The sequence below is a fragment of the Guyanagaster necrorhizus genome (assembly GCF_019112545.1).
Source record: "Guyanagaster necrorhizus MCA 3950 unplaced genomic scaffold BT62scaffold_1, whole genome shotgun sequence".
NCBI lineage: Eukaryota > Fungi > Basidiomycota > Agaricomycetes > Agaricales > Physalacriaceae > Guyanagaster > Guyanagaster necrorhizus.
This window is the reverse complement of record NW_025064880.1, coordinates 795,856-818,283: the sequence shown is the minus strand read 5'-3', so window position 1 is coordinate 818,283 and position 22,428 is coordinate 795,856. Positions and strand designations below refer to the sequence as shown.

Sequence of the window (22,428 nt, the reverse complement as noted above, 5' to 3'; positions counted from 1 at the left end):
CAACAGCTTCATGATCTTTTTTGTCCTGCAACAAATGTACGGGTCAAAATGAGGAAAAGAGATATAACACCGCTCAGACATACTTATTGCGTCTCGTACGTGCTATTATTTGATCTTTCATCCGAGATGACTGTTCGGCGGCGACGGACAAAATGCTTTCTGGAAGCCCGGCGAGAGCACCACATTCCACACCAAAGGATTCTACATAGATTAGCGAAGGATTAAGGGGTGTCCAAAAAACATACCTGAAGCAATTCCGCTAGTCAGACGATACAAAAATGTAATGTCACGAAAGCCAGCAATGCTGGTTTCAGCTTCATAGCCCATATGCAGGTTATGAATCGCCTTGGGGAACTTCTTCTTCAATCCCAGAGCTATCGAGGGATAGTGCGTGATAAACAGCGTCTTGCACCCTACAGAGTGCACCAGATGCTGCAAGACAGCATCCGCGATTGCCATCTAGTGAGCTGTAAGCCACGTGTCATGGAAAATCTATCAAAACTTACCCCATCAAAAGTCGAGGTCCCCCGCCCAAGTTCATCCAGAATTACTAGACTTCTCTCCGTCGCTGTATGCAGAATTTCACTCGTTTCCGCCATCTCCACCATAAATGTAGATCGTCCTCTCGCAAGGTCGTCAGAGGCTATACGAACATGTCAGCGGCTGTTCCCCGGTACAAAATTTCACGTACCTCCCATTCGTGTAAGGACAGAATCCAGTAGATTGATTTTGACAGATGCGGCAGGGACATAACTACCAACCTGGGCCATGACAGCAATAAGGGCTACCATGCGTACCGAAGAGCTTTTCCTAGCCAAGGACTTGAAATGACACCTATTTGAATTGAAGGAAGGTAAAAACTTACCCTCCCATATTTGGTCCTGTGATAATTTTATTCTTGGGTTCAGAGCCTCCCATAAGGACAGTGTTCGAAACGAAAGGATTATCCTGCAAGACCTCAACCATCGGATGCCGCCCGTCAACGATCTCGAGGACATCTTTGTCGGCAAGGCATGGTTTAACATACCCTGGAAGTAAAGCTACGTGTGCTAAGCTGAACAAACAATCGGCAATGGCAAGTTTGGTGACCGCATTTCGCAGTACGCCATAGTATTTCTCGCTGATTTCACCCAAGAATGAGAGATATGCTTTATGAGCCTCAGCCTGGTATCTAATTGAGTACTCTGATAATCGAACGTGAATGTTTCACAACGCACTTTCAAGCTCTCTTGTCCTTGATTCCTTTCTTCAACTTTGTGTTTTACAGATAAAGGTTGGTAACGCTCCAAATGCTTCGTTCTTCGATAAGGTAAATATTAACCTCAATCAGAAGATTCCATACGATAATATGTGTGACGAACTTTGAAAGTCGACTCCAATCATCAGGAATTGGCCTATGATCGCTTTTCTTTAGTTCCACAACAAACTGTACAAGTTCAGCGACAAAATAAAGAAAGACATCACCGCTCACATCTTCTCCCGAAATTGTACTCCATTGAAGGGACGGAAACTTCAAGAGTTTCCGAACTGCTAAAAATGAGTCATGGTCGTACACCACCCCTTCAACACTCACTCGCTTTCAATTCGTCTTCCAGCTCCGCTTCCACCTGCAGTATTGCCTACATCAACACCCATCACATTAGTGTCTCATCTGAGATTTCTGAGCATAGAAAACAAACGAGATCACGATCCAAAACATCAGGATATCGCTCGGGGTCGACCCACATGGTAGCCTTCTTGCCTTCCGCTGCTTCATTGAGATTGACAATGCTCAGCATATCGGCGACGGGACCCTTTACATCTTGAAGCGAAAATATGATGTCGTTCAAAAGCATGGAAGCGAGTCCGACGTCAGACGATTTCCCCATGACGCCTACAGACTCGGCGATTTTTTTGAAAGCGCGTATAAGGATCGCCAGTTCTTGAGGAGTACACTAAGCAGGGCAGCGTGAGAAATGACATCTGACTGAAGCACCAAACGGTTACCTGGCCGTAGTGTATTCTACAGAGGCCCTTGGCGAGATCAGGGAGTCCTTTGAGAACTTGACGGAGGCCGACGAGTTTTTCGGAAGAACTTGCAAGAATCTCTTCTACTGCGTCTATTCGTTGCTGTAGAGCACTACCAAGGGATTGAGTCCTTCACACAAGACCGAGTGAATACCGACATACACTTTATCGACTAAGGGCCTACCTACCCAGTACCTCAATAATCGGGCTCCAAACCTTGTCTTCGTATGGTCCAAAATCCACATTAGGGAGCCGCGAGTTGTGTAATCCGTCTCGTTTCTATATATCTCAAGATTCTGAAGGGTATTGGCTGCCAGTAGCATGTGAGCACGCGTCGTGAATTTGGTGAAGAAGTTAGTTTCCAAAAAGGCATCGGCGAGGCCAAACTTGGATAGGTACTGCATGGAGTGCGCAAGAGCGACCACAACCGACTTGGGCAAGTCGGAGATATCCGCGAGGATTTTTCCTGGTGAAAGGATGAGCACATGAACGTAAAAACTTTTATCCACATGTACCAGATCTGACACTATCCGAAACCGTGGGTCCTGGTTTCTTCTTGGCGTAGAAATCGGTAATGTAGGAATATGCATCTGTATAGGCCATCAAAGCCTGAAAGTGCTCAACGCGAATGCTACCATCAGTCGGTGAGACGCTAGTATGATATGTTAATTCGCATATTCTCGTTACCACGACATTGAAACGTACGTAGTGAAGTGAGATAATATTTTCTCCGTTGCTTTCGTTAAACCACCTTGATGTAATAGTAACTCGGCAGGTTTTGTATGTGACAACCTCGTCTGATAAACAGTGAGAGAAGACCACCTGCTGGTAAATTTGTAACGGATATTACCTCTAGCTCTAGGCGCATGAGGGTATCTAAAGTGTAGCTTTTGAGTCCCGGTCACCGGCTATCATAAGAAGCACACCGCACCTTCAAACACATCCCATATAACGTCCCCTGTACTTGGACAGATACTGATTAAGCCAATATGCACATCCCCGTCGTGGCGGCCCCTCTTCTCCTCAACAATACACATAAAGGGCGGAGAAAGATATTTGTCGACGTCATCTACAGAATCGAGATCATCCACAAATCTACCCTGTTGTCAGGTTGTGCATCCATGAACGTATTAAATACAAGACTCACGTAGTTGCTGTATATAGGCCAGTCAATTTCCGTTCAAAGGGTGCGTTTCGGTTGTCACTGACTTTCTTCAAAGCAGCTGTCTCTGTCTGTTGCACAATCCCAACTCGATAACCTTGCGATAGTAGCCTACAGGGAAAGTTGAAAAAAGTTGGTCAAAACAGATATCAAGGACATACTTTTTCAAGTGTATGTCTCGTCTATGGGAGGGGATGGAGGCTACAAGAAAGTTGCGATCGTTAAATGACACCATCCCAAGTTCTTTACTCGCGACCTAGCTTAGCGCTCAGCCAAATGATTGTCTTGGCGAAATACAAGTATCGTACCTTAGCATCATCTCCGAAGAACCTGTACTTGTATCCAACTTCAATCATCAACACGGTACTAGGGTTCTCCCTTTTGAGCTGTAGAACCTGTTACATGTTAATCAATCACCGATCACACACAGTCCATTGATAAAAATGATTCTCACCTGCTTTTCCAAAGGTGTATACGGCTGCCCGCATGGTCCGTTCTCTTCGATGACCTTTGGCGCACTCTTTGTGCGTACGGGCTTCTTGCTGGCGACATTCTTTGCGTTCTGATCCCCGACCGAAAACATCTTCGTCAATGCCTCGAACTTATCGTCCGACTCGTCTCCCGACAACTCTGCAACCTCATCCTGCACCTTTTCGGGTTCACGCGTGTCAGACGTTCGTCGACTAAAGTGATGATCATCTGCTAACAACTTCTTCCTGAAAGCCTCTTGGCGTTTCTTCTTTGCATGTATTTCGCGTTCAGTCGGGGGGGTTGGAGACGTAGCCTCAGTATTGAAGGGTGCATACTGCCACTCCAACGTCCGAGAAAGGACAGGAGAAGGGACGGCAATTTTTTGTTTCTTTTGAGGTGGCTGGTTGTCTGAAATGTCCGCGTCACCAGTCAAGTCGATAGGGCTCGACCTATGTTTGCCTCCTTTATTGGAACTCGAACTTGAAGCCTGAGAAAAATACGACGATATTCTAGCCTGAGGGGACTGCAAGCCGCTCTTCATAGGAATTCAAAGGACACGATAAAACGGTGACAGAAACAGGCAGAGAATAGTATGTGATCAAGAGAGTTGACAACCGTTTGAGTTTTTCTAGTCTTTTTATGTGTAGTTAACCAATTGCCACGTGATATAGCGTCACCTATGTCATGTCACGCCCAATTTCTTTTTTAGACCTTCCAGTGACGGTCTGCGCGTGCTGACCGTCGTTGTCGTATTGCTCTCGACTATGAGTTTTTTCTGCCGTCTAGTGCCTATAAGATCAGCGGTCGTAACCTTTCCGCATAACCTCAGGAGGCTTCAATCGACAGCTTCTGTCATCGATGGCCCTCCAGTCACGGAAACGAACCGTGAGCTGACTATTTTCTTCCTAGTTATGCACTCGTTGAAAAGGAAGACACATTGCAGGCGCAGAGTCGACGATGAAACGCTTTTGGAAAGATGTGGGTATAGAGAAACGCAGGGAATCCTTTACCGTAACTCTGGACAGGCGCGCACTCAAAACCCCCTCCGGCAATACGCTGCTACTGCCTGGAAATAAAATGTTGATTGCGACTCTCGTGGCTACTGAATGGGATAACCAGGACAAACTATTAAAGCCTCACGCTTTGCCAATTGTGAGTCAGCTGTTTGATACCATATCAAGGATTTGAAGGAGTCGCAGACATCTTTGGTCTCCAGAGCAATCGATTCCCTTGGAGAAGAGGCTGTCCGGGAAGAGGTTTGCCATGCTTTGCTTGAATATCTTGATACCGATACGATATGGTAGGCAATCTAGGCGTCAGTTGCTTCAAAGGGATAGAAGCTGATGCACTTTTAGCTTCCACGAAGACTACCCTCCTCAACTCGTGACGCTCCAAACGAAACATTGGGATCCCTTGCTGGAATGGGCACGTAACACGTTCAAGGTCGAAATCCACAAATTCGAGTCGATACTGTCAAACAAGCAGCCGGAAGCAACGAAGCAGAGATTCATCGAAGAGTTGAAAACGTTCACTTCCTGGGAAATGGCCGGTATGTGTATCATGGTCCTCAACGGCGTCGGGTCTCATGGGAAAAACAGCCATGGAACGAGCCACGTACATAACGAAATCGTTCTTGATTGCGTTGGCGTTGGTTAAGCGGTTTATCACGGTGGAGCAGGCATCAATAGCCGCTCGGGTCGAGGTGTCAAGCCAAATCGAACGTTGGGGGGAGGTCGAAGACAGTAGGTGATAATGTTCTAGGTGGTTATTTTTACTAATTCTGGGGGATACTAGGCCATGATGTTGATTTTCACGACATACGGCGTCAACTTGGGAGTGCAGCATGCCTATTATCCCTAACCTGATTGGGTGCGGCGGAGCATCCTTACAAATAGCTGGATTTTGCGAGCATCGGCGTAATAGGCATTGTGGCAGAAATCCAGACTTGCAGTGAGACGAGCATGCCCAACGGCTACTCGAGGGTTGCGGATTGCATCAACTCGTTTTCGAGGGTCGAGACGCATAAAATTACTTTTTGCCCCTTCTGAATAACCAATTGCATCCGGACAAACCACGGAATACGCAAATTGAAAAAGAAAAAAGATTCGAAGCTTTGTCGAAGACGAGTGATGAAACGATGAAATGAAATGCAGATAGAAGGCCCCGATCCTTACATCAGATGACAATAATGTAATGGTTGGTAAGGGTACATAGTAGTACGTACGCTAATTATTGACAACGAATATCAGTGGTCCGTTGGTTTATCCGCCGTCGCCAGTATTGATGGCATGCATGGATGATAGATGGATGATGTTGATGGGCGGAATCGGAGAAATCGGAGCTGCATCGGAGACCCAAAAGGAGTAACGGGATCGGCGATCGACTGTGGGGAAATGCAGGCCACGTGGAATACGGATACCTCAGCGGAACGCCGGGCTTCCCGGAATAATACCTTTCCAGGCGGCAGTCATAAACCAGAAAGAAAATTTGCGCTCATCCTGAGTTGCATGTGGTGATGGCTCGTTCGTCCTTCGACCCTTTTGCGGTCCATCCCTTCACCAATTCATCGGTGATCCTCCCTCAAGCACCCATGCCATCCCAGTACTATTCTCAGCCAACATCGTTCGTCGCCACCGCCCCCATCCAAATTATGGCGCCTAGTCCCAAGCGGCCTGTTGCACAATCAAAGGCGTCATCTTCGTCAACCCACCCGGTCTTCACTTCATTCCGAGTGGATACGTCTTCTCCGGATCTAGTTCTGAAATCCAAAGCTAGCCCTTTGTCGACCCAAGGCTCACACATCCAGCAGGGTTCATGATCTATTATGATACCAGTATACCCATATATCTTTGCATATTGCAGGTTCTATTGTTATTCTGCTTCTTGTAGCCCAAAAATCATTCACAACTTGCAGTGTCCTTTACGTTTCGGGATCCGTGCAAATATGGACCGTCGCCAGCCACCATCATTGATGTCTCTTTACAATTATAATCAATTTGCATTATCAGCTGTAAAACAATTTTCAGACTGACCGCGTGCCCATCGTTCGAAAGTATGGAGGTCATAGACATTGCCAAAGGTGTCATCGGAGGGCGTCATGCAGACGAAGCTTTTCATCAAATTGGAGCGAATGCCTCTGCCAAGAGTTTTGGTTCCGTAGATCGGGGGATACAAAGGTGGCGGAGACGAAAACGAACCATCTCCGTGAATCTGTGGGCTGCGTTCTTGACCCTAGATTTTTCCAAGAGATGAGAACAGACTTGCCATATGTGAGCGGTCTGAAGCAAAATACTGGAGATATACCTCGCCGGGCACAAGACGGAACAAGCTGAAATAAATGATCGAGTTGAATGGACGAAGAGTTGGATGCGCCACACTGGTATCACTACTGACCTCTGAAATTTTTCGGGGAATCCGTCGCTGAAGGTTTGACGGAGGTATTCTAATTTGTATCGGTCAGTTACCGGTATTCTATGGCTGTCATTGGATGATCTTCTAATACCTGCTAAAGGCACAGGTACCGGCAGGCGAGTGTCGAAGTCGTATACCCAATTGCAGTTTTCCGTGTCGGATTGGGGATATATCGAGATGTTCCGCAATAACAGCACTACGTGGTAGTCCCAGCAGACCGGAAAATCTTCATGGGGCGCACTCTTCTGGTTCCGAAGGGCCACCTAGAATAGGTTCTAATGTCAACTGGAAGAACCGTGCGAGAGAAGATTGCTGGTACAACACGGTATTGGTATCATTGGAAATGAAGACGACATATATGTTCCAGCCGCCGTTCAGGCCTGAATCGGATGTGAATTTCTGCGCGAGAAGGTATATGTTCTCTTCACAGTAGCAGCAAGTATATGGCGAATCGCGAGGCAGGTTGGGCGGCAACATGGCAGGCGGAGTTTGAAATCAACAAAGGGCACACTGCGGGCCTTTTGCTGCTGGCCAATTGGGCGACTCGCTGGCGGTGGAATAAATAACAGTAACGGGAGAATTGCGCGCTGGGCAGGACGTCGAGCTGGCCAGTAGAATATTATTACTTCCAGGACGAAGGGTCGCAGCGTCGAGTGTCGGTGTTGTTGAATTTGAAACTCAGGTGTGGCCCAGGACAGCCAGCGCCTTTCCTCGGTTTGCTCACCACGTCGCACTGGCACTCGAATTTTACACCCCCAACCCTCCCCATCTGACAGGCTGCCACTTCGGTGACAGAGGCTCGCTGTATCTTTCTTTCATCTAACCGAAAAACGACATGAGCACCAGTTCATCATCGACCTCAATGAATGGGCATGGCCATCCGAATGGGATAACATATGGACAGCCTGCGCCGTCGCCAGACTCGTTCGACGACTCGAACCGCTCAGCCACGAGCTCTGCATATCCAGCGAATGGGTATTCCCAGTTGGTCTGCTGTCCTTCGCGTCCGGGTCGTTGTTGATCTTTTTTATCGCTATTTGACAATGCAGCTCGTACCAAAATCACAATGAGGACATCGTCAATCATCTCTATAATGCTGGTTTCCAGACGGGAGTGAGTTTTCTTTGATGTTGTGGGTCTGGACTCGTTCTCTGACCGTGATCTCGCCTGAAGAACTATGCCGACACCATCCTCGTACGTTCCTTTGACTTGTCGTCTTCACGTATTCACTGATCCTTTCATCTCCGCATTTCCGATCTTTCTAGCAAGTACAACAAAATAGTTATCGTTTACATGCTATTATATTGTCGCGGTCCCCTTTTTTGGCTCACTTGATGTCAACATCACCACAAGGTGGGGGTCAAAGGGTAATATTTGTACCTCTCGAACAGGAACCAGAGGTTACCCAAGAGGTTCGTAATCATGTCTCTCATGTCAGAGAATACGTTCTTTAATTTTTCGCCTGCCAGGGCTTTGCGATAGGTATGACACCTATACAGCCATTTGCCGCTATCATCCCTGATCACCCGTTTCTTAGCTCTGGGCTATCTCTACTCTTCCGTTTCGCTAAGTTTGATTAGGCCGGATAATGCGCGCGCGGTCCTCGCTGCAGGTTGTCTCCTGGGCGGTACGGACGACCTTTGCCAGTTTGCATATGAGACATGCAGACGAGCTATAAACGTCAGTACCATTGGGTCGTGGCTCGAATTTGTTGATACACTTCCTCCGTCTTCACCCGACGGATCATCAACGCCTGATATTCCACCAGTCACCGTGTTTGGTCACTTTGCCCAACGAATCCGAGATGATGTCTTCCACTTCTTGGTTGTAACACTTCCCGAGGTTCTAGAGGTACAAACGACTCCAGACTCCGTACCGCCTACTCCATCAGGCTCTGGACCCAGTGGGCGTGAGGTGTTGTTACAGGTATTTTCTCGCGTCCCCTTCGAGATGTTCAAGGCAGCCGTTGAATCACCTACTTTCAATATCGGTACGCTCCCCTGTTCTTTTCTTTTCTTTTAGAAATCAAAGTTTAACCATAACTGTACCCCTGCAGGGTCCGACCAAGCACGTTTCAAATTTGCAAAGGAGGCTGTTGAGATGAGGAAACGGGGGATCGCGCGCGGTCCTGGGACTGAGGAAACCGTCGTTCTTGCTTTCGGCGGCGGCAGCTTTGGAGGGAGCGCTGTACATGTGACCAGGAAATTGAAGAAGCGACCATTATGGAAAGTGAATTCCTAGATTTTCTGTGTTCCTCGATAATGTTTATAGTTGCCTACCGTCGAGAATCCACTCTCTTGTGAGTAGCAGCTTGCCGGCTGCGGTTTTTCCTGATTTTCTCTCGTAGGCTTTAGAATTCTCATCAACGATCAGGACTGTCAATGACGTCGTATAACTATGATTGGAACGCTGAGTCTTTTAGAGGTCTGGACGATCCTAGGCAAAACTAGACGACGGGTCGGTGACGCATTGCCAACTTCTTTTCAACATGCACCTCGGGGCTGGAACATAAGGCTCCAGTGGCTCTGACACCGAGGCTAAGAGACCCGGCCTGACTATGGTTACCATTTGAAAAAATAACCTTTTAGTGCGACTCATCTCTTTTTCAAATAAGGATTGACGCCGCGTTGGGAGCGTCGGCACCGCAGATGTGCGGGATAGCGAGGAATACACATCCGCTGTGCTGGGCTGAACTTGACATCATCATATCGACCACCCTCCCTGACCTCTAGACCTTGTCCTCGCTTCTCTTCTTGCGCCACAATCGGTGATTTATTCCCATGGAACGCGCTAAATCACGAGTGCAACACAGTTCAATAATGGCTCTATAAAAAGCGGCTAGAGGCAAAGTTGCAGACCACAAACATTTGCGACTTGTATCCATGGCTGACCCAACATACGACCTCTTCTTCACTGGCCGAGATGACCCCCGCTCCTGTGTTATCATCGGTGAAGACACGAAACCGATTTACCTCTGTTTCGACACGCCCGAGCGAAGTATAGCTCCAAGTATCAGAACGACTGTGAGCTTGGAATGTTGACGCCTTGTCTTGGAGTCGGCTAACGGATGAATTCTCATAGGTCCTTAGTAATAACAAAGACCTGGTCGCGTCCTTTGACTGGAGCCCGGGCAATCATTTGGGGAGAGTGACGATTGGCAAACGACAAATTCCAATGTCACATCTCGTACGGCCTGGATCGAGACAAAAGTAAGTTCTTGACATTTAATTTTCTTAACCCTGCTCATGGTTTTTCCGGCAGTGCGCGATCGTTTGTGTCCTCCGATGGAAGACAACTAGAATGGCGCAAATGCCTTAACGACCCAACATCTTACGATGTATGTATCATAAGCATAATCAACCGTCAACTTCGCTGATTCGTGGCTTCTCCAGTTGTACGTAGCGCCGAATTTCCAAATTGCTGCTTTCCGTCGATATGTTTCTTCGACCGCAGTCGGACCAACACATGGACTGCTGCAATATAAATTCAATCATGACACATTACTGGTGGAAGCTTTGTTGGCACTTGCCCTGAATCGATGGATTGACCTGCACGGAATGTAAAAAATGCCTTGTACATTATATATATTATAGTTTTCGTCGCTGTGGACATTAATCAAAAAGGAATAGATATGCAAAAACAAATCAAGTCCAGATCTTAGGGAAATACATAATAAGGCCGCAAAAAAACCCGTCAACTATGCTCCCTTCATGGAGCCAATCATATGGTCTAGTCTTTCTTCTACCGTCCAGCCGTTGTCAAAAGTTGATAACGATGATGAGGGCGAGTGTACTGGGGGATTTACCGTGCGGAAGTTGAAGGATCCGGCCTCCATACCTTGCGAGATGTTCTCGATGAGGCGTCCAATTTGAGCTGATGAACTATAAAAAACCTGTGTACAATGATGAATAATGATAAATCATTGAATGGGGAGAAGATGGGCGGCACCAGGCCTTACCTTGGTCTCAGGACGAGGTGACTTTCCTTGAGGTTTTTGGGGGGAATAATTGGAGGCGACACTTTTCCTCAGATGCTCTCTAACGTAAACTTGCATGTCTTCATCATGGACGTCGTATTCCGAGGCCAGGCTGGTTCGAGAGGCATAAAGAGACTCCGAGTCATCGTCTCGGAGACCATTTACAATTGACCTACGTCGCGCAAAGATAAGAAGACGGGAATCTCGGACATTTTCTAGAAATTCACCATATAGTCTCTCCGTTGGCAAGTTCTATCACTTCGATGGACGGACCGGTCGCTTCGCTGGGACCTGCCCTTTCATTCGGGACCGATGATTGTGCGTTTGGCTTGTTGTCGCCTGCATACATGTCATACCTTTCAAGCAACGAGAAAAATTAGACACCTGCCATGGAATACATGACGGCGACACTTACAAGGAATCATAAGTAGAGTTGGACTTTTCGATACCTGGAACATTCAAATGGTTTTCCCCCGAGAGTGAGACGGATTGTGGGAGCTGCGGGACCGGAGGGGAGGTATCTTTAGAATACCGTCGTCCTGCGGTACGTGGTGGAGGGGTAGGTACCCGATCATGAATTGACCGTCCTGAGATCGAGGCAGCACTGACTCTGCGCCGGCGAGAGGAATTCTTCCTGAGCAGGGCGTTGATATCTACAGTCGAAGTTCTGGTATCCGATGGCACGATTATGGTACGGCGGATGACAGCACTGACAGCAGGATCACGCTCATTCTGACCTTCTCGAGGGCGACGAAGATGATCGGATTGTTTTCGAAGTGAGGGCGCCCGAGAAGGACCTCTATCATCTACGGTACGGCGATTGCCACCAGTACTTACTGGACGTTCATTGTCTCCTGCTCGAGCTGGACGACTGTCTGGTGTGACAAACGCCGCAGCGCTTGAATTGCTTCTCGTCAGTGTCGACGGCCAATCCGAAGTCCTGGAGGATGTTGATCCAGAGCGAACTAGAAGAAGGTCGTTTAATTTCTTTTCGTCGAGGCCCAGGTTATGAGCAGCATCAAACAGCTGTCTTAGAGCGACGGTTTCGTCAGGATCTACGGACTCTGGGTTACCCTGTGGCAGGGTTGGCGGTGATTGTTGATGGGGTCGCGGAGTCGTTGGACTTGTATCATGGAGGTTTCGCGGCGTACTTGAATCGGTCCGACGAAGTGAAGAAGACACAGATAACTGAGGGGAATGTTGGCCAACATACTGAAGGCTAGGATCAATTGTCCGCGGCTTATTGCGAAGACGGGAAATGAAGCCCTTCAGTCCTGGTCCTGCTGTAGCCGGAGGGCTGGAAACGGGTACTTTGAATCTTGGTTCAGTAGCACTCATGGCTCCCATTCCGTCTATTGCGGGGTTTAGTCGATCCGGTCCATACCCGATAGCATGGGTGGGCGGTGGAACGCCAACGACTAACGGGTAAGGCGTCACCTCCTCGCCGGTGGGTATGTTGTTTTTTCGAAGAGTTCCTCTCAGCTTCTTAAAACGACTGCCAATCCTGGAAGGACCTGATTGAGAAGCTGAAATTGATGCAGCGCGTAGAGGTATCGTATCGACACTAGTGGAGGCCGAAACAAGAGTAGGTGTTGAAATCTGATGGGGTGAAACACGTTTGCGAGAAACGGATCCAGATGAAGACAGCCCTTCAGAGGCCTTCGGAGGACCCGGCTTCTTCAAGGCCAACATCGCTGCCTCAGTCCTACGCTGCACTTCGCGGGCCAACTCTGCTTCCGCCTCCGGGGACTGCGGCAACCTTGGCGAAGGATTCTGCGTAAAGACATAGGGTGACGTAGGCGGCGATAGGAATTGGGTGTTCTCTGGAGTCGGAGCTGGGGGGGAGTTTATGTTTAGTGGTAATGGAGAAGTCAGGACGGGGACATTATCCATGGGTTCCTTGTGCGTAACGGGAACCATGGGTTTGGGTGTCGGAGAACTGTCGTACCCTTCGGCTTCATCATATCCAAAGAGAACATGCGCAAGATCCCGATTCTTCCGAGTGGTTGGGGATATGTCCCCGCCTGTCACGGTAGTATTTACCGGTTCAGGTGATGGAACCTTCCTGACGTCGACGGTAGCGTTCGACATTTTGGCCAAACCTTCATTAGGCGGGGACGCTGAAGGCTGTGATTGTGCGGGACTTCCGATCTATATGTATGATGATAATAAGTGCCCGTCAGCAAGGAGGAAAGCCCTAAAATGAAATCACCACTTACCCTGCCATTGACAGAATAGTTCGACTGCGCGGTGGACGGACGTCGTCTTCGTAGCGATGGAGCACGATTATAACTTTCGGATGATGACGAAGGCGTGAGCTTTGCGACTGCCACGCCTACAAGCTTTTCTTGAATGGCGAGGAAGTCCGCTTTTTTCAATCCTGCGTATCTGCGAATGATTTCTTCAGCATCCCATTCGTCGTTAGGGGAGCCGCCTGGAGTAATGGAGCTGGATTGGTCGGAAACATATACATCATGCCATGCGGGTTGCTGGGGATCAGTATCGTTAAACAGTGACATGCTATTTTCTTTGTAGTCTCCTTCCCAAGAATGATAGCTAGAACCTGCAGATTCCAACGATGATCGCGACGAGCTGGCGATGGGCGAGAACATAGTAGGGCCAAAATTGAAGGGGTTGGACATGCCATTTTGTCTGGACGACCGTTTGCTACCATTGCGGGGCGACATTCCACCACCACCAGGGAATGTGGGAGAAGCGGGAGACCGTAGGCTTTGTGTCGGAGTTGGCGATCGCACAACTTTACTCGTAGACGGAGTAAGTTCCATGATAGACATGGGCGAACCAGGGCGCTTGTCGGAAAACGAAGAGTAGCTCGAACTGATGGAGTCCAATGTACCGTGTCCACGATCGATCAAAGGGGAATCAGGAAGCGCAGGGGATTTGAGAGATCGTGTACCCCCTCTGTTTGACTGATCGAATGAACCGGAGACTTCTGCGCTACTGTTTGCATCACTGAACCAGCTACCACTTCTACTATGCCCAAACGACGACTTGGGCCCAGGCGAAACAGGTGGCGACCATGCACCGTTCGACGGTGTACCTGGTCGAGAAGCCGTTGTCATTGGCTGGTACGTAGCCGTGGAAAGAGGCGAAGCAGCCCGTCTGCGCCCAAGGATTGACGAGTTAAGAGACTTGTCAGAATCGACAGAAACCTCCGCCAACCTTGACGGCTCATCAGGTGTCTGCCTCCCGTTGACGCTACGTTGAAGAAACAAAGATGGTGAATTTAAAGGTGAAACGGGACGGGGAGACTGTCCCCGTGAAGATGACGGAGATGATGTTGAACTTTGTCTGAAAAGACCAGATACTAAACTGGGAGGGAATATGGGAGACGGAGAGTCGACACGGGCTGGTAAGGAGGGGGGAGATGCTGCACGAGGGGTAGTAGAATAAGACCGCTGCTCATCGGCATCCGCATTTTCATGAGGAGTCATCGGTCTCGGCATCCCGGGAATATAACCAGGAAGCGTACGGGAAGGAATGGGAGATGCTCGTTCTTCATCAGTGCGCATCTGTTTGTCCGAAGATATCGCCATGCCTGCCTCAAAACTGGGCGGGTCACTTGTTCTCGTCTGGTGAAACTGAGTACCGTATTGGCTGCCAGAAGAAAGTTACTCACAACTTCTGGTGAGCGACGATGTTCAATACCCAGACGCACAATTGGCGCCGACCTTGGTAACACGATTTCGTCCTCTGGTTCTTCTTCTTCCATTTCGCTAATGGCTTGTTGCAAAGCCATCGACGCTCGCTTGTACGCAGATGCTCCCAATGACCATGGCAACGCCATGTCTGATGATTCTGGTATTTGCTCATTGTAAGTAGTAGGTACGAGCAAGGGCGTAGAGCGAATTTGGAGATGGTTGGAGCCCATATCTGGTGGCGTCGAAGATTGCATGCTTTCAGAGGTAATAATCGACTGATGAGAGGTTTCCGCAGACGACATTGACGTCTGAGCGCGCGAATGAGACTTGTTGTGGGCAGTGCGCATGTAAGTATAATCGCGAAGTTTTCCTGAGCCGAAAAGGTTGTTGCTGTAGCGCTTCATAGAACTAGCTCTACTGGACGACGAAGGCGAATAGGAGGAGCCCATAGTCGTAGAAGAATGGGACGACTGACGTGCGCCACCGTCTGAGGCTTCTTCTCGCGACCTTGCAGGTGTCGAGGGTCGTGACCGACCAAGGCCCAACGATTCGAGGATCATATCCTCCTCCTCTTCCGTGACCTGGTTCTCTAAGCCTCTCGCCCTTTGCTCTGCAAGTTTTGAACGAAGGGCGTCGGCAGAGAGAGGCGCGCCGGACGATGAGCGGAGAACACTGAATCTGCGAGAAAGACTGGGAAAGGAAAGGTGAACAAAACAAGGTGGAAAATGAGGTAAAGCTAACACACTCTGGGAGAATAAGTGAGGTGCGAAAGTCACTGGCGGGCGGTAGCTCTGGTAAATGGCCAGGAAGGTTCAAGGCAGACTCTGTGTGAAGAGGTGGAATGTAGACTCTGTTCGCGTCGGACTTTTTGCTGTAAAGGATAGTCAGGCGGTGATCCCAGTGCCACTACGGCGAACAAACTTACCGAAATCGATGCATTGTCGGACCCTCGTTTTATACACGTTGGGCTGTAGCCATACAAGATTTCCGACCGGAAAGGAAAGTACGAGGCAACGTGTTGAACACGAGTAGTTGTGTTGGATGGAGATCAGAAGCCTGGGGACGTAACAACGACGATAACGGACACAGACAGGCGAAGATTCAGCAGCCAGCACAGGGAAAACAAGAACGAAGGAAGGGCGCTCGTCGTCGTAAATCTTCAGCCTCTGGTCGGTCCACATCCGAGCCTCATGGCAATCAATTCCCACAACAGACACAAATACAACGCGTTAAGTTATTTATGTAGACAAATTACAATGTATGTATCATACATATATCCTATTCAGCCTCATGTTGCATACCTACAGACATCATATATCAGCAAAACAAACCTCACGTTTTCAGAGAATTCTTTAAATACTTCTTCGTCCAGTCCTTCGCAGTAGCAAGAAACCTGCTCTTGTCATTCTTGAGGAGCTGTTGACAATCGTCAACAAAGTTTAGACACTTGTATGATATCCCTACCGCAGCTATATCTGGCTCAAATGGATCGTCAGTGCTCGGGTTGTTGACCTTGTCTTGAATGACAGAAAGAACTAGACAACGGTCAACTGAGCAACCCGCGTATACACACACACGTCTTGCACTCACCCGATGATAGTGTAACTGATGGTTTCCACTAATACAGAAAGGCTCCGTTGGACCTGTGTGGCACCGATACAACAGTAGACATACCTCATCGCGGAGCACGGGAATACAGATGCTGCCTTCTTCATTGATTCCGGGATGGTATATCTTGGTGGAGAACGTAACCTAGGACACAGTATGATGGCTTTCCATCACTGAATACAGTCGAGTAGCATACATTCGGTGCTTTGAAGGGAAAATTTTGAGGGAGAATCATCGAAAAACGGAAAGTTCCGCCCTTGTATGGCGAATCTGACTGAACTCAAATCGGTGAGCAGTCGAGATTGGACTACTGTATAAACCGTGCACACTCACAGCAGCCTTGATCGAGCAGTTCCAATGGAACATATTATCATCTGCGGTGTCAACAGAGATACCCTAAACAAATTTACTGCAATGAACGAGACTGTCGGTGTTGCTGAATGAATACCTCTATCGGATTCGATGCAATGTCTTTCAGTTCCTACAACATCGATGAGCATGGCAAAGGACAAGTAAACGCAAGAAACGGACCTTTTGGATTCGACTGCGTACACAGAACGGGCATCAGAGATATATGGTGGTAGATAGACAGAAAGCTCGTTACCGAAGAGCAGTCATGGTGGAAGTTCGTCAAGACGGCTGCATCCCAAAATGGACGTCATCGTACCAGCCATGACGGACACCGTGCCATCACCTCCTCGCCACCCTCCCTCTCCTCAGCCTGCGAACCACACACCATCTACCAGCAAAAAGCGAAAGCGTGCACCAGCAACTGCATCTCCCGCGCCAGAGGCAGGAGCACCACCTGTGCCAGAGTCAGTTTCTCTCGTTTTCTGCTGTCGTACATAACCGCCAGTTAATAATACATAATGTCAACCAGGATTATTTCCTCTAGAGCAGATCTTTCATCTCGACCACGATTATCGATATCTCGTGGACCATACTTCACCCCATTAAAAGAGGGCTCCGAATTCTTCAAAACTGACCCGACTGGAATCAATCGTGGCCGCTTTCGATATACTCCTGCCGGAATCAATCCTCCTGGATGCTATCAGCCATGCCACACCATCGAGACTAATCCTACCTCGTGTAGGATTAGCTGGGAGGATCGCAGTCCTTTTCTCCACGTCACGAAGGACGCCCTGGGGCTTCTTGGAACAAAGGGCTTTAGGAGCGCCCGTTGTAACGCGCCGATTCGCGAAGGACGTTGGTTCATGGAAGTGAAGATTGTGCATGGCGGGGGTGAACACAGCGTTGATTCTGGCAGAGAGGGTAGCCATGTTCGACTCGGTTGGGGAAGGAGGGAGGCACCGTTGAATGGTCCTGTTGGCCTCGATGGGTACAGCTATGGAATACGCGACAAGACTGGTGAGAAGGTCACATTGTCCCGCCCACGTCCGTATGGGCGTTCTTTCACCTCCGGAGATGTCATTGGCATGTATATCTGCCTTCCTCCACGCCGGCGAGCGGACGCGAAAGACCCTCACGATCCTGCTCACATCAAACGCGAGCGTATAGCCATAGATCTTAAGGGTCAGGAAGTCTTCGAGATTCTTGAATATCCTCAGTCTAAAGAGATGATTGCCTTGATGGATTATTCCGGAAAGTTATCTAACACGACATCTGTTCCTTCAAGTAGCACCAAAAAGTCCGCTACTACGAAGCCAGAGCGACCCACCGTCACCGTCCATAAGACCGCTCCTGAATTGCGGCCGCTTCCGGTCCTATCGGACTCCAGAATTGTCTTCTTCATCAACGGTGAATGCCAGGGCGCCGCCTTTCAAGACCTCTACGACTACCTTCAGCTTCGCGTTATTGACCCATCTCGGAAAGCCAAGGAGAAGAAGCGAGCACGGGAGGGTGTTAAAGAACACCGAGAAAACCCTTTTGATGATGGCTCACTAGGGTATTATCCATTCATATCCTTATTCAACAGTGCATGCGTACGGATAAATCCAGGTCCTGATTTCGATTGTCCCCCACCACCGGACATAGATGCATTAGTGAACGGCGTAACTCTGCACGAAGGCCAAGAAAGGACATGGCGCCCAATTTGCGAACGCTATAGTGAATATATGGCAGAACAGTGGGCTCTGGATGAAAGGGAAGAAGAGGAAGGTAAAGTCGAGCTCTTGAAGCTCGCAGAGCAGGAGAGAGAGGACGCTGAGAAGAAAGCGCAGAAATTACGGAAACGTCAACAGGCAGAGGCTCGCAAGCGTGCGAAGCAAGCGGCTGTAGGCTCCACTCCAGAGCCAGGATCTTCCGTGACGCAGCCAAGCCCACTGCGACATTACACAGCTTATGAACCAGAAGATTTTGCAGACCGGTCTCCTGCGCCACAAGAGGTACAAAGCGCCCATAGCGAGCCGACTTCAGAGTATGGTGACATGGATGCGGAAAACGTAATGACGCGTCATTCCAGTGAATCGCCTTGGCCACAGACGGAGATGGATGATATTGCAGCAGGGGCTAATATCATCGATTCCTTGATAGCAAGTAGTGTTTGAGTAACGGTAGCAGGTAAATTTATGGCGAATAAACGTAATTAGGAGATCCTCCAATGGGTATATGAAAGCATAGAAGTGTGTACTTAATAAGTTTTAGCTATGTATAGGTCGTTTATCTCAATTCCAACGTGGAGGCGGCGTCCGAATAGAATACCTGAATATCCGTGTCAGCCAATCCTACACGCAGAGCACATAATGAATCTTACCCGACAGTTATTCCAAGACCTTTCTCCTTCTCAACGCGTATATCAAACATGAGGTCGCCCGAAGATTGTTCCCAATCAACGCTACACCAATTTCTGCGGCCCATGATATACCTCAATTTTCGATAAGAACCGTCGGTGTCTTTGGAAAAAAGCGGTAGCTTGAAATGGTTATGGATATTGTGGATCGTTATGTGATTCTGTGCGCACCATGGTCTCATCAGTTTCAACGTGATGAAGCGTCCTATGATTTTTTGACGCCAGCGAGCAAACCATCGTTATGACACCCATTGGCCTGGAAAACGGATGATTAATCGGGAATACCAAACAACGAAACAACAACATACGGAGGCGTATTCACAATTGCACCTGAAAAATAAATAAGACATACAGGTAACAGCATAAGTGGCGCCTACTTGTCACTACATTGACCATGTACCGATGATCCACGGAAGGCTGAATCTCGCTTCTGCCTTTGGCTCGTAACGTTTTGAAAACTCCCACAGCCGCACAGTGAACGTCCCCAGAAACAAACGTGATTCTCAAATGCTTGGCCAAAGCAATTTTCTGTAGCTCTAATATAAGCCAATTCCGCTCTCGCTATGTGTCAAAGATCATCAGAACAAGGACAAGGGCCTCTCACTGATAAGCAAGTGTGCAAACCTTATGAGAACGAGCAGTCCAATGATCGTTCTGGAGGCAGAGTAAGCAAACCATTTATACAATATTGGCGAAACATACCAGATCGTCTAAAAGTTCTGCATCTGCATTGAACTTATTAACAAATCCTGACAAGCCTAGAGACCCCGTTTTGCTAAGCGCAACGATAGGATTGAATCTGGACTCCAGAGCGGACTCCAAAAAGACCATGCGGGGATATGCAATTGGAATACCTAAGGGCCCACTTAGTTGCAGTCATCGCCAAGTATGTCGGACATACCCAGTTGTATTATAAGATGCTCCACACTCTCTGGTAGCTCCTGTAATCGCTTAAATATCTTATCATACTCATAACGGCTGCACACTTGATCTTTCTTTCGTTCGGCACTGGAAGTTATCAGTGGTTGTAATCAAATATGTTATGTCAGATAGCGTACCGACAATCCAACATTAGTATAGCCGCCTGGGGTCCAAGAGAGCTGAAAATGTATGTGAGAATGTGAGAATGCATCCGTGTCGACCTTCAAGCGGACTTACGCCAGAAAAGAATGAGAATGTAGCTTCACGTATGGTCCGGGGCCTCCAATAATGACAGATCTATTCACATGTTGTCCTCGGTGATCATTGATACCATCAATTTCAACTAGACTACAGAGTGAAAACGGAGGCGTGCGTAAGAATGAGAAGCTCGCGTACCGTTCAGGAAGCATTGGAACAACAAGAAGAAAAAGTAGCCCCTCGCGCCGATGCTGTATGCAAATGGTGAGTAAGACCTTGTTACATGACCGAAGGCCTACTCACGTTTGAAATACAGGTGCAACCTGGAGATCATCCGGATCTGAAAAGTTGCACGATGAAATGCACACTAAACATTGATATTCCTGTTACTTACAGCTGCCAAACCCATCAATCTGAGGAGAAGTATCAGAAAATCCTCGTACATGGAAATCGACTTACTATATCTGTTGTAAAGAGGCGAGACACCGTGAGTACGAAGCAAACAGTGAACGATTGATACAGTACCATGGTCGTCTGAAAGCCTTTTCAACGTAATCGATCTTACATAAAAATAAAAATCCTACCACACATATTCATCATAGGTCTTGAACCCCAAGATGTTATTGTACGTCGATCAGAATACCATATATTGAGAACTCACATAGAACTATTCGCTCTTGCGAATGCCCCACTTCGAAAAGTCTGACAATAGTGATTGAAATAAAATCTATCAATCGCCTCGCTGATTTCCTCGCTGAGAGGATGTGATTTCCTCTCATCGGGTTTCATTTTTGCAATCCACTCTTGCAGTTCAGGCTCCCGAGTCAGTCTTGGTAAATTTGTATGAGTGGAAAGAATGCACAACATTGTCTAGTTACATACCCGTCGCAATATATCTGATCACCTCCACCCATTAACATATGAAACGGCTTCTCAGCGTGCTTTTCAAGTAAATCTACCCACACCGGATCATACCCAGTGTGAAAACCAGGTCCTCTGAAGTCATCGGGATTGACCCCAGCAGAGAACCCATTGCACTAGAACGACAATTAGGCTGAATAACGCGCACCTTGAGCGCACTTACCGAGTACGCTGCCCATCTCATGTTTTGATTTCGCCCTGGGACGAAAAAATATAGCTTCTGTCCTTTGTTGATCGAGTACGATACAGCCATTTCATGGTGTCCCAAAGGAATATGGATCATGAACCGCCAAAAGGTGAAAGTCCTTCGTGAAAATGTAACCATGGGAATGGGAGACACGCCGAGACAATGTTCCACGTACCCTCCATTTCCACCGTATACCCAAATTTCTTGGCCCGGTGATTCCTCGGCGTGAAAACTGGCGGTCTTGCCATTCATAGGACTTCCTGGTGGTGCGATTGGCATAACTGACGAGTGGGGATCGGCAGGATGTGGTCCAAGGTCGAACGATCTACCTCTATTGCTATGCCCCGAAGAACCTTGATGTCTGAGGTATTCGGAACGGGTACGAAGTTCGGGGTCCCACTCGTAAGTCAGAGTGGGATGTGGCTCGTAAGTAGACCCAGCATCGGCCGCTGAACGACAATGAAGAAAATAGCTGAGGGAAAAGATGATAGTACTCACTAACTACGAGTGCTGCTCCGTGCCATACTCCGTGCTCATCAACGGTGTCATATCTTTTTAAGTAAATAAATTAAAGCCAATTGATGCGCCGCGCCGCGACCTACCGTAGGAGGGGGCCAACCATGAACTAAAATAATGATCTTGTGAGCACAAGATATGAAATGACAGTGTCCGACATAAATACCTGGAGATGAGGATTCATTCGAGCAACCCGGAGCAACTGTGACCGCTCAATTGCGCTCAAGTGTGTCATTTGGGAAGAAGACATGGTGAGTTGGCTTCCTTGACTGCTGGTGAAACCTGGCTGAATCCAGTCCTTGGGCGGCAACGGAGGCGCTGGAGATGGGGCGCGACTGGGTATATGAGGATGGAAGCCGCCAATAAAATGTTCATCCATTGGTGTAATTTGCTCTACGGGAAGATACCTCCCGTCAGGACCCCGCTGAGGGGAGACGAAACTCTCGCTCTCCTGCGCAAAAAGGCTGAGCGAATCAAGGTTACATACAGAAGACAAAAGAAATGTACTCGTTGAGCGCGACGAAAGGCATGCCACCCCGCGTTGTCCATTACGTGTATGTTACGAGCTCAGTGGACGGTCTATCCAAGAAATGGGACGGTGAAAGACGACGCGACGTCGCTCCGTGATAGAGCAAAGCA

At 48.3% G+C, this 22,428-nt stretch overlaps 10 protein-coding genes across 10 annotated transcripts; 5 read left to right on the top strand and 5 right to left on the bottom strand.

The window, feature by feature from the left end:
• Positions 1-73: 73 nt before the first annotated feature.
• On the bottom strand, positions 74-4,434 carry BT62DRAFT_958683 (uncharacterized protein; the record flags this gene model as incomplete). Its single annotated transcript, XM_043188469.1, has 20 exons — positions 3,624-4,434; positions 3,478-3,564; positions 3,331-3,425; positions 3,155-3,280; positions 2,939-3,102; positions 2,858-2,883; positions 2,713-2,804; positions 2,523-2,659; positions 2,170-2,473; positions 1,987-2,119; positions 1,680-1,934; positions 1,574-1,619; positions 1,472-1,527; positions 1,362-1,426; positions 1,218-1,299; positions 866-1,164; positions 692-810; positions 507-643; positions 246-459; positions 74-201 (listed from the first exon to the last, which is right to left on the bottom strand). The coding sequence occupies exons 1-20, from the start codon at positions 4,179-4,181 to the stop codon at positions 74-76; spliced, it is 3,123 nt and encodes a 1,040-aa protein (XP_043046188.1). The 5' UTR covers positions 4,182-4,434.
• BT62DRAFT_1070426 (ATP12-domain-containing protein) lies at positions 4,356-5,891 on the top strand. Its single transcript, XM_043178658.1, has 6 exons — positions 4,356-4,525; positions 4,584-4,792; positions 4,822-4,940; positions 4,996-5,189; positions 5,239-5,382; positions 5,435-5,891. The coding sequence occupies exons 1-6, from the start codon at positions 4,405-4,407 to the stop codon at positions 5,503-5,505; spliced, it is 858 nt and encodes a 285-aa protein (XP_043046187.1). The 5' UTR covers positions 4,356-4,404; the 3' UTR covers positions 5,506-5,891.
• A 202-nt stretch (positions 5,892-6,093) lies between these two features.
• BT62DRAFT_19848 (uncharacterized protein) lies at positions 6,094-7,699 on the bottom strand. Its single transcript, XM_043180021.1, has 6 exons — positions 7,376-7,699; positions 7,143-7,314; positions 7,034-7,082; positions 6,905-6,968; positions 6,673-6,850; positions 6,094-6,617 (listed from the first exon to the last, which is right to left on the bottom strand). The coding sequence occupies exons 1-6, from the start codon at positions 7,526-7,528 to the stop codon at positions 6,538-6,540; spliced, it is 696 nt and encodes a 231-aa protein (XP_043046185.1). The 5' UTR covers positions 7,529-7,699; the 3' UTR covers positions 6,094-6,537.
• BT62DRAFT_925235 (uncharacterized protein) lies at positions 6,114-6,835 on the top strand. Its single transcript, XM_043184757.1, has 2 exons — positions 6,114-6,502; positions 6,555-6,835. Exon 1 carries the CDS (start codon positions 6,156-6,158, stop codon positions 6,456-6,458), a length of 303 nt encoding a protein of 100 aa, XP_043046186.1. The 5' UTR covers positions 6,114-6,155; the 3' UTR covers positions 6,459-6,502; positions 6,555-6,835.
• Positions 7,700-7,886: 187 nt separating the features above from the next.
• Positions 7,887-9,292, top strand: BT62DRAFT_998704 (uncharacterized protein; the record flags this gene model as incomplete). The annotated part of the gene is made up of 7 exons (XM_043190746.1): positions 7,887-8,035; positions 8,101-8,164; positions 8,225-8,245; positions 8,317-8,463; positions 8,521-8,533; positions 8,589-9,041; positions 9,108-9,292. 7 exons carry the CDS (start codon positions 7,887-7,889, stop codon positions 9,290-9,292), a joined length of 1,032 nt encoding a protein of 343 aa, XP_043046184.1.
• A 499-nt stretch (positions 9,293-9,791) lies between these two features.
• Positions 9,792-11,082, top strand: BT62DRAFT_20794 (uncharacterized protein). The gene is made up of 6 exons (XM_043180052.1): positions 9,792-10,074; positions 10,133-10,260; positions 10,313-10,388; positions 10,444-10,805; positions 10,856-10,945; positions 11,008-11,082. The coding sequence occupies exons 1-4, from the start codon at positions 9,934-9,936 to the stop codon at positions 10,612-10,614; spliced, it is 516 nt and encodes a 171-aa protein (XP_043046183.1). The 5' UTR covers positions 9,792-9,933; the 3' UTR covers positions 10,615-10,805; positions 10,856-10,945; positions 11,008-11,082.
• On the bottom strand, positions 10,595-15,843 carry BT62DRAFT_925232 (uncharacterized protein). The gene is made up of 8 exons (XM_043184756.1): positions 15,615-15,843; positions 15,435-15,560; positions 14,668-15,379; positions 13,247-14,620; positions 11,443-13,178; positions 11,255-11,383; positions 11,010-11,199; positions 10,595-10,943 (listed from the first exon to the last, which is right to left on the bottom strand). Exons 1-8 carry the CDS (start codon positions 15,626-15,628, stop codon positions 10,749-10,751), a joined length of 4,476 nt encoding a protein of 1,491 aa, XP_043046182.1. The 5' UTR covers positions 15,629-15,843; the 3' UTR covers positions 10,595-10,748.
• A 72-nt stretch (positions 15,844-15,915) lies between these two features.
• On the bottom strand, positions 15,916-16,937 carry BT62DRAFT_958677 (ubiquitin-conjugating enzyme). The gene is made up of 9 exons (XM_043188468.1): positions 16,902-16,937; positions 16,829-16,841; positions 16,746-16,778; positions 16,631-16,693; positions 16,494-16,571; positions 16,364-16,441; positions 16,280-16,307; positions 16,154-16,224; positions 15,916-16,105 (listed from the first exon to the last, which is right to left on the bottom strand). The coding sequence occupies exons 1-9, from the start codon at positions 16,913-16,915 to the stop codon at positions 16,022-16,024; spliced, it is 462 nt and encodes a 153-aa protein (XP_043046181.1). The 5' UTR covers positions 16,916-16,937; the 3' UTR covers positions 15,916-16,021.
• A 241-nt stretch (positions 16,938-17,178) lies between these two features.
• BT62DRAFT_847196 (uncharacterized protein) lies at positions 17,179-18,528 on the top strand (the record flags this gene model as incomplete). The annotated part of the gene is made up of 1 exon (XM_043182460.1): positions 17,179-18,528. A coding segment is annotated over one exon (1,350 nt), but the record flags the coding sequence as incomplete, so codon positions are not given.
• Positions 18,529-18,921: 393 nt separating this feature from the next.
• BT62DRAFT_880537 (uncharacterized protein) lies at positions 18,922-22,338 on the bottom strand (the record flags this gene model as incomplete). Its single annotated transcript, XM_043182633.1, has 23 exons — positions 18,922-18,958; positions 19,011-19,168; positions 19,218-19,302; positions 19,355-19,376; positions 19,424-19,607; positions 19,671-19,700; positions 19,749-19,900; positions 19,948-20,054; positions 20,105-20,146; positions 20,205-20,310; positions 20,364-20,416; positions 20,469-20,505; positions 20,560-20,578; positions 20,677-20,699; positions 20,750-20,769; positions 20,827-20,994; positions 21,048-21,202; positions 21,250-21,391; positions 21,449-21,722; positions 21,772-21,824; positions 21,876-21,898; positions 21,956-22,240; positions 22,297-22,338. The coding sequence occupies 23 exons, from the start codon at positions 22,336-22,338 to the stop codon at positions 18,922-18,924; spliced, it is 2,217 nt and encodes a 738-aa protein (XP_043046179.1).
• Positions 22,339-22,428: the final 90 nt, after the last annotated feature.

Coding starts and splice junctions, on each gene's coding strand:
- BT62DRAFT_958677 (XM_043188468.1), bottom strand. Junction 16,694..16,745: donor TTGCATCGAATCCGATAGAG/GTATTCATTCAG, acceptor AAATTTGTTTAG/GGTATCTCTGTTGACACCGC. Junction 16,442..16,493: donor TTCCCTTCAAAGCACCGAAT/GTATGCTACTCG, acceptor ACTGTGTCCTAG/GTTACGTTCTCCACCAAGAT.
- BT62DRAFT_1070426 (XM_043178658.1), top strand. CDS start 4,405: ATGAGTTTTTTCTGCCGTCTAGTGCCTATAAGATCAGCGGTCGTAACC. Junction 5,190..5,238: donor CACTTCCTGGGAAATGGCCG/GTATGTGTATCA, acceptor TGGGAAAAACAG/CCATGGAACGAGCCACGTAC. Junction 5,383..5,434: donor TTGGGGGGAGGTCGAAGACA/GTAGGTGATAAT, acceptor GGGGGATACTAG/GCCATGATGTTGATTTTCAC.
- BT62DRAFT_925235 (XM_043184757.1), top strand. CDS start 6,156: ATGGCTCGTTCGTCCTTCGACCCTTTTGCGGTCCATCCCTTCACCAAT.
- BT62DRAFT_19848 (XM_043180021.1), bottom strand. CDS start 7,528: ATGTTGCCGCCCAACCTGCCTCGCGATTCGCCATATACTTGCTGCTAC. Junction 7,315..7,375: donor TTTCCAATGATACCAATACC/GTGTTGTACCAG, acceptor AACCTATTCTAG/GTGGCCCTTCGGAACCAGAA. Junction 6,969..7,033: donor TTCCCCGAAAAATTTCAGAG/GTCAGTAGTGAT, acceptor CATTTATTTCAG/CTTGTTCCGTCTTGTGCCCG.
- BT62DRAFT_925232 (XM_043184756.1), bottom strand. Junction 15,380..15,434: donor ACCTCACTTATTCTCCCAGA/GTGTGTTAGCTT, acceptor TTCCTTTCCCAG/TCTTTCTCGCAGATTCAGTG. Junction 11,200..11,254: donor GCCAACGGAGAGACTATATG/GTGAATTTCTAG, acceptor TGCGCGACGTAG/GTCAATTGTAAATGGTCTCC.
- BT62DRAFT_20794 (XM_043180052.1), top strand. CDS start 9,934: ATGGCTGACCCAACATACGACCTCTTCTTCACTGGCCGAGATGACCCC. Junction 10,075..10,132: donor CTCCAAGTATCAGAACGACT/GTGAGCTTGGAA, acceptor GAATTCTCATAG/GTCCTTAGTAATAACAAAGA. Junction 10,389..10,443: donor ACGACCCAACATCTTACGAT/GTATGTATCATA, acceptor TGGCTTCTCCAG/TTGTACGTAGCGCCGAATTT.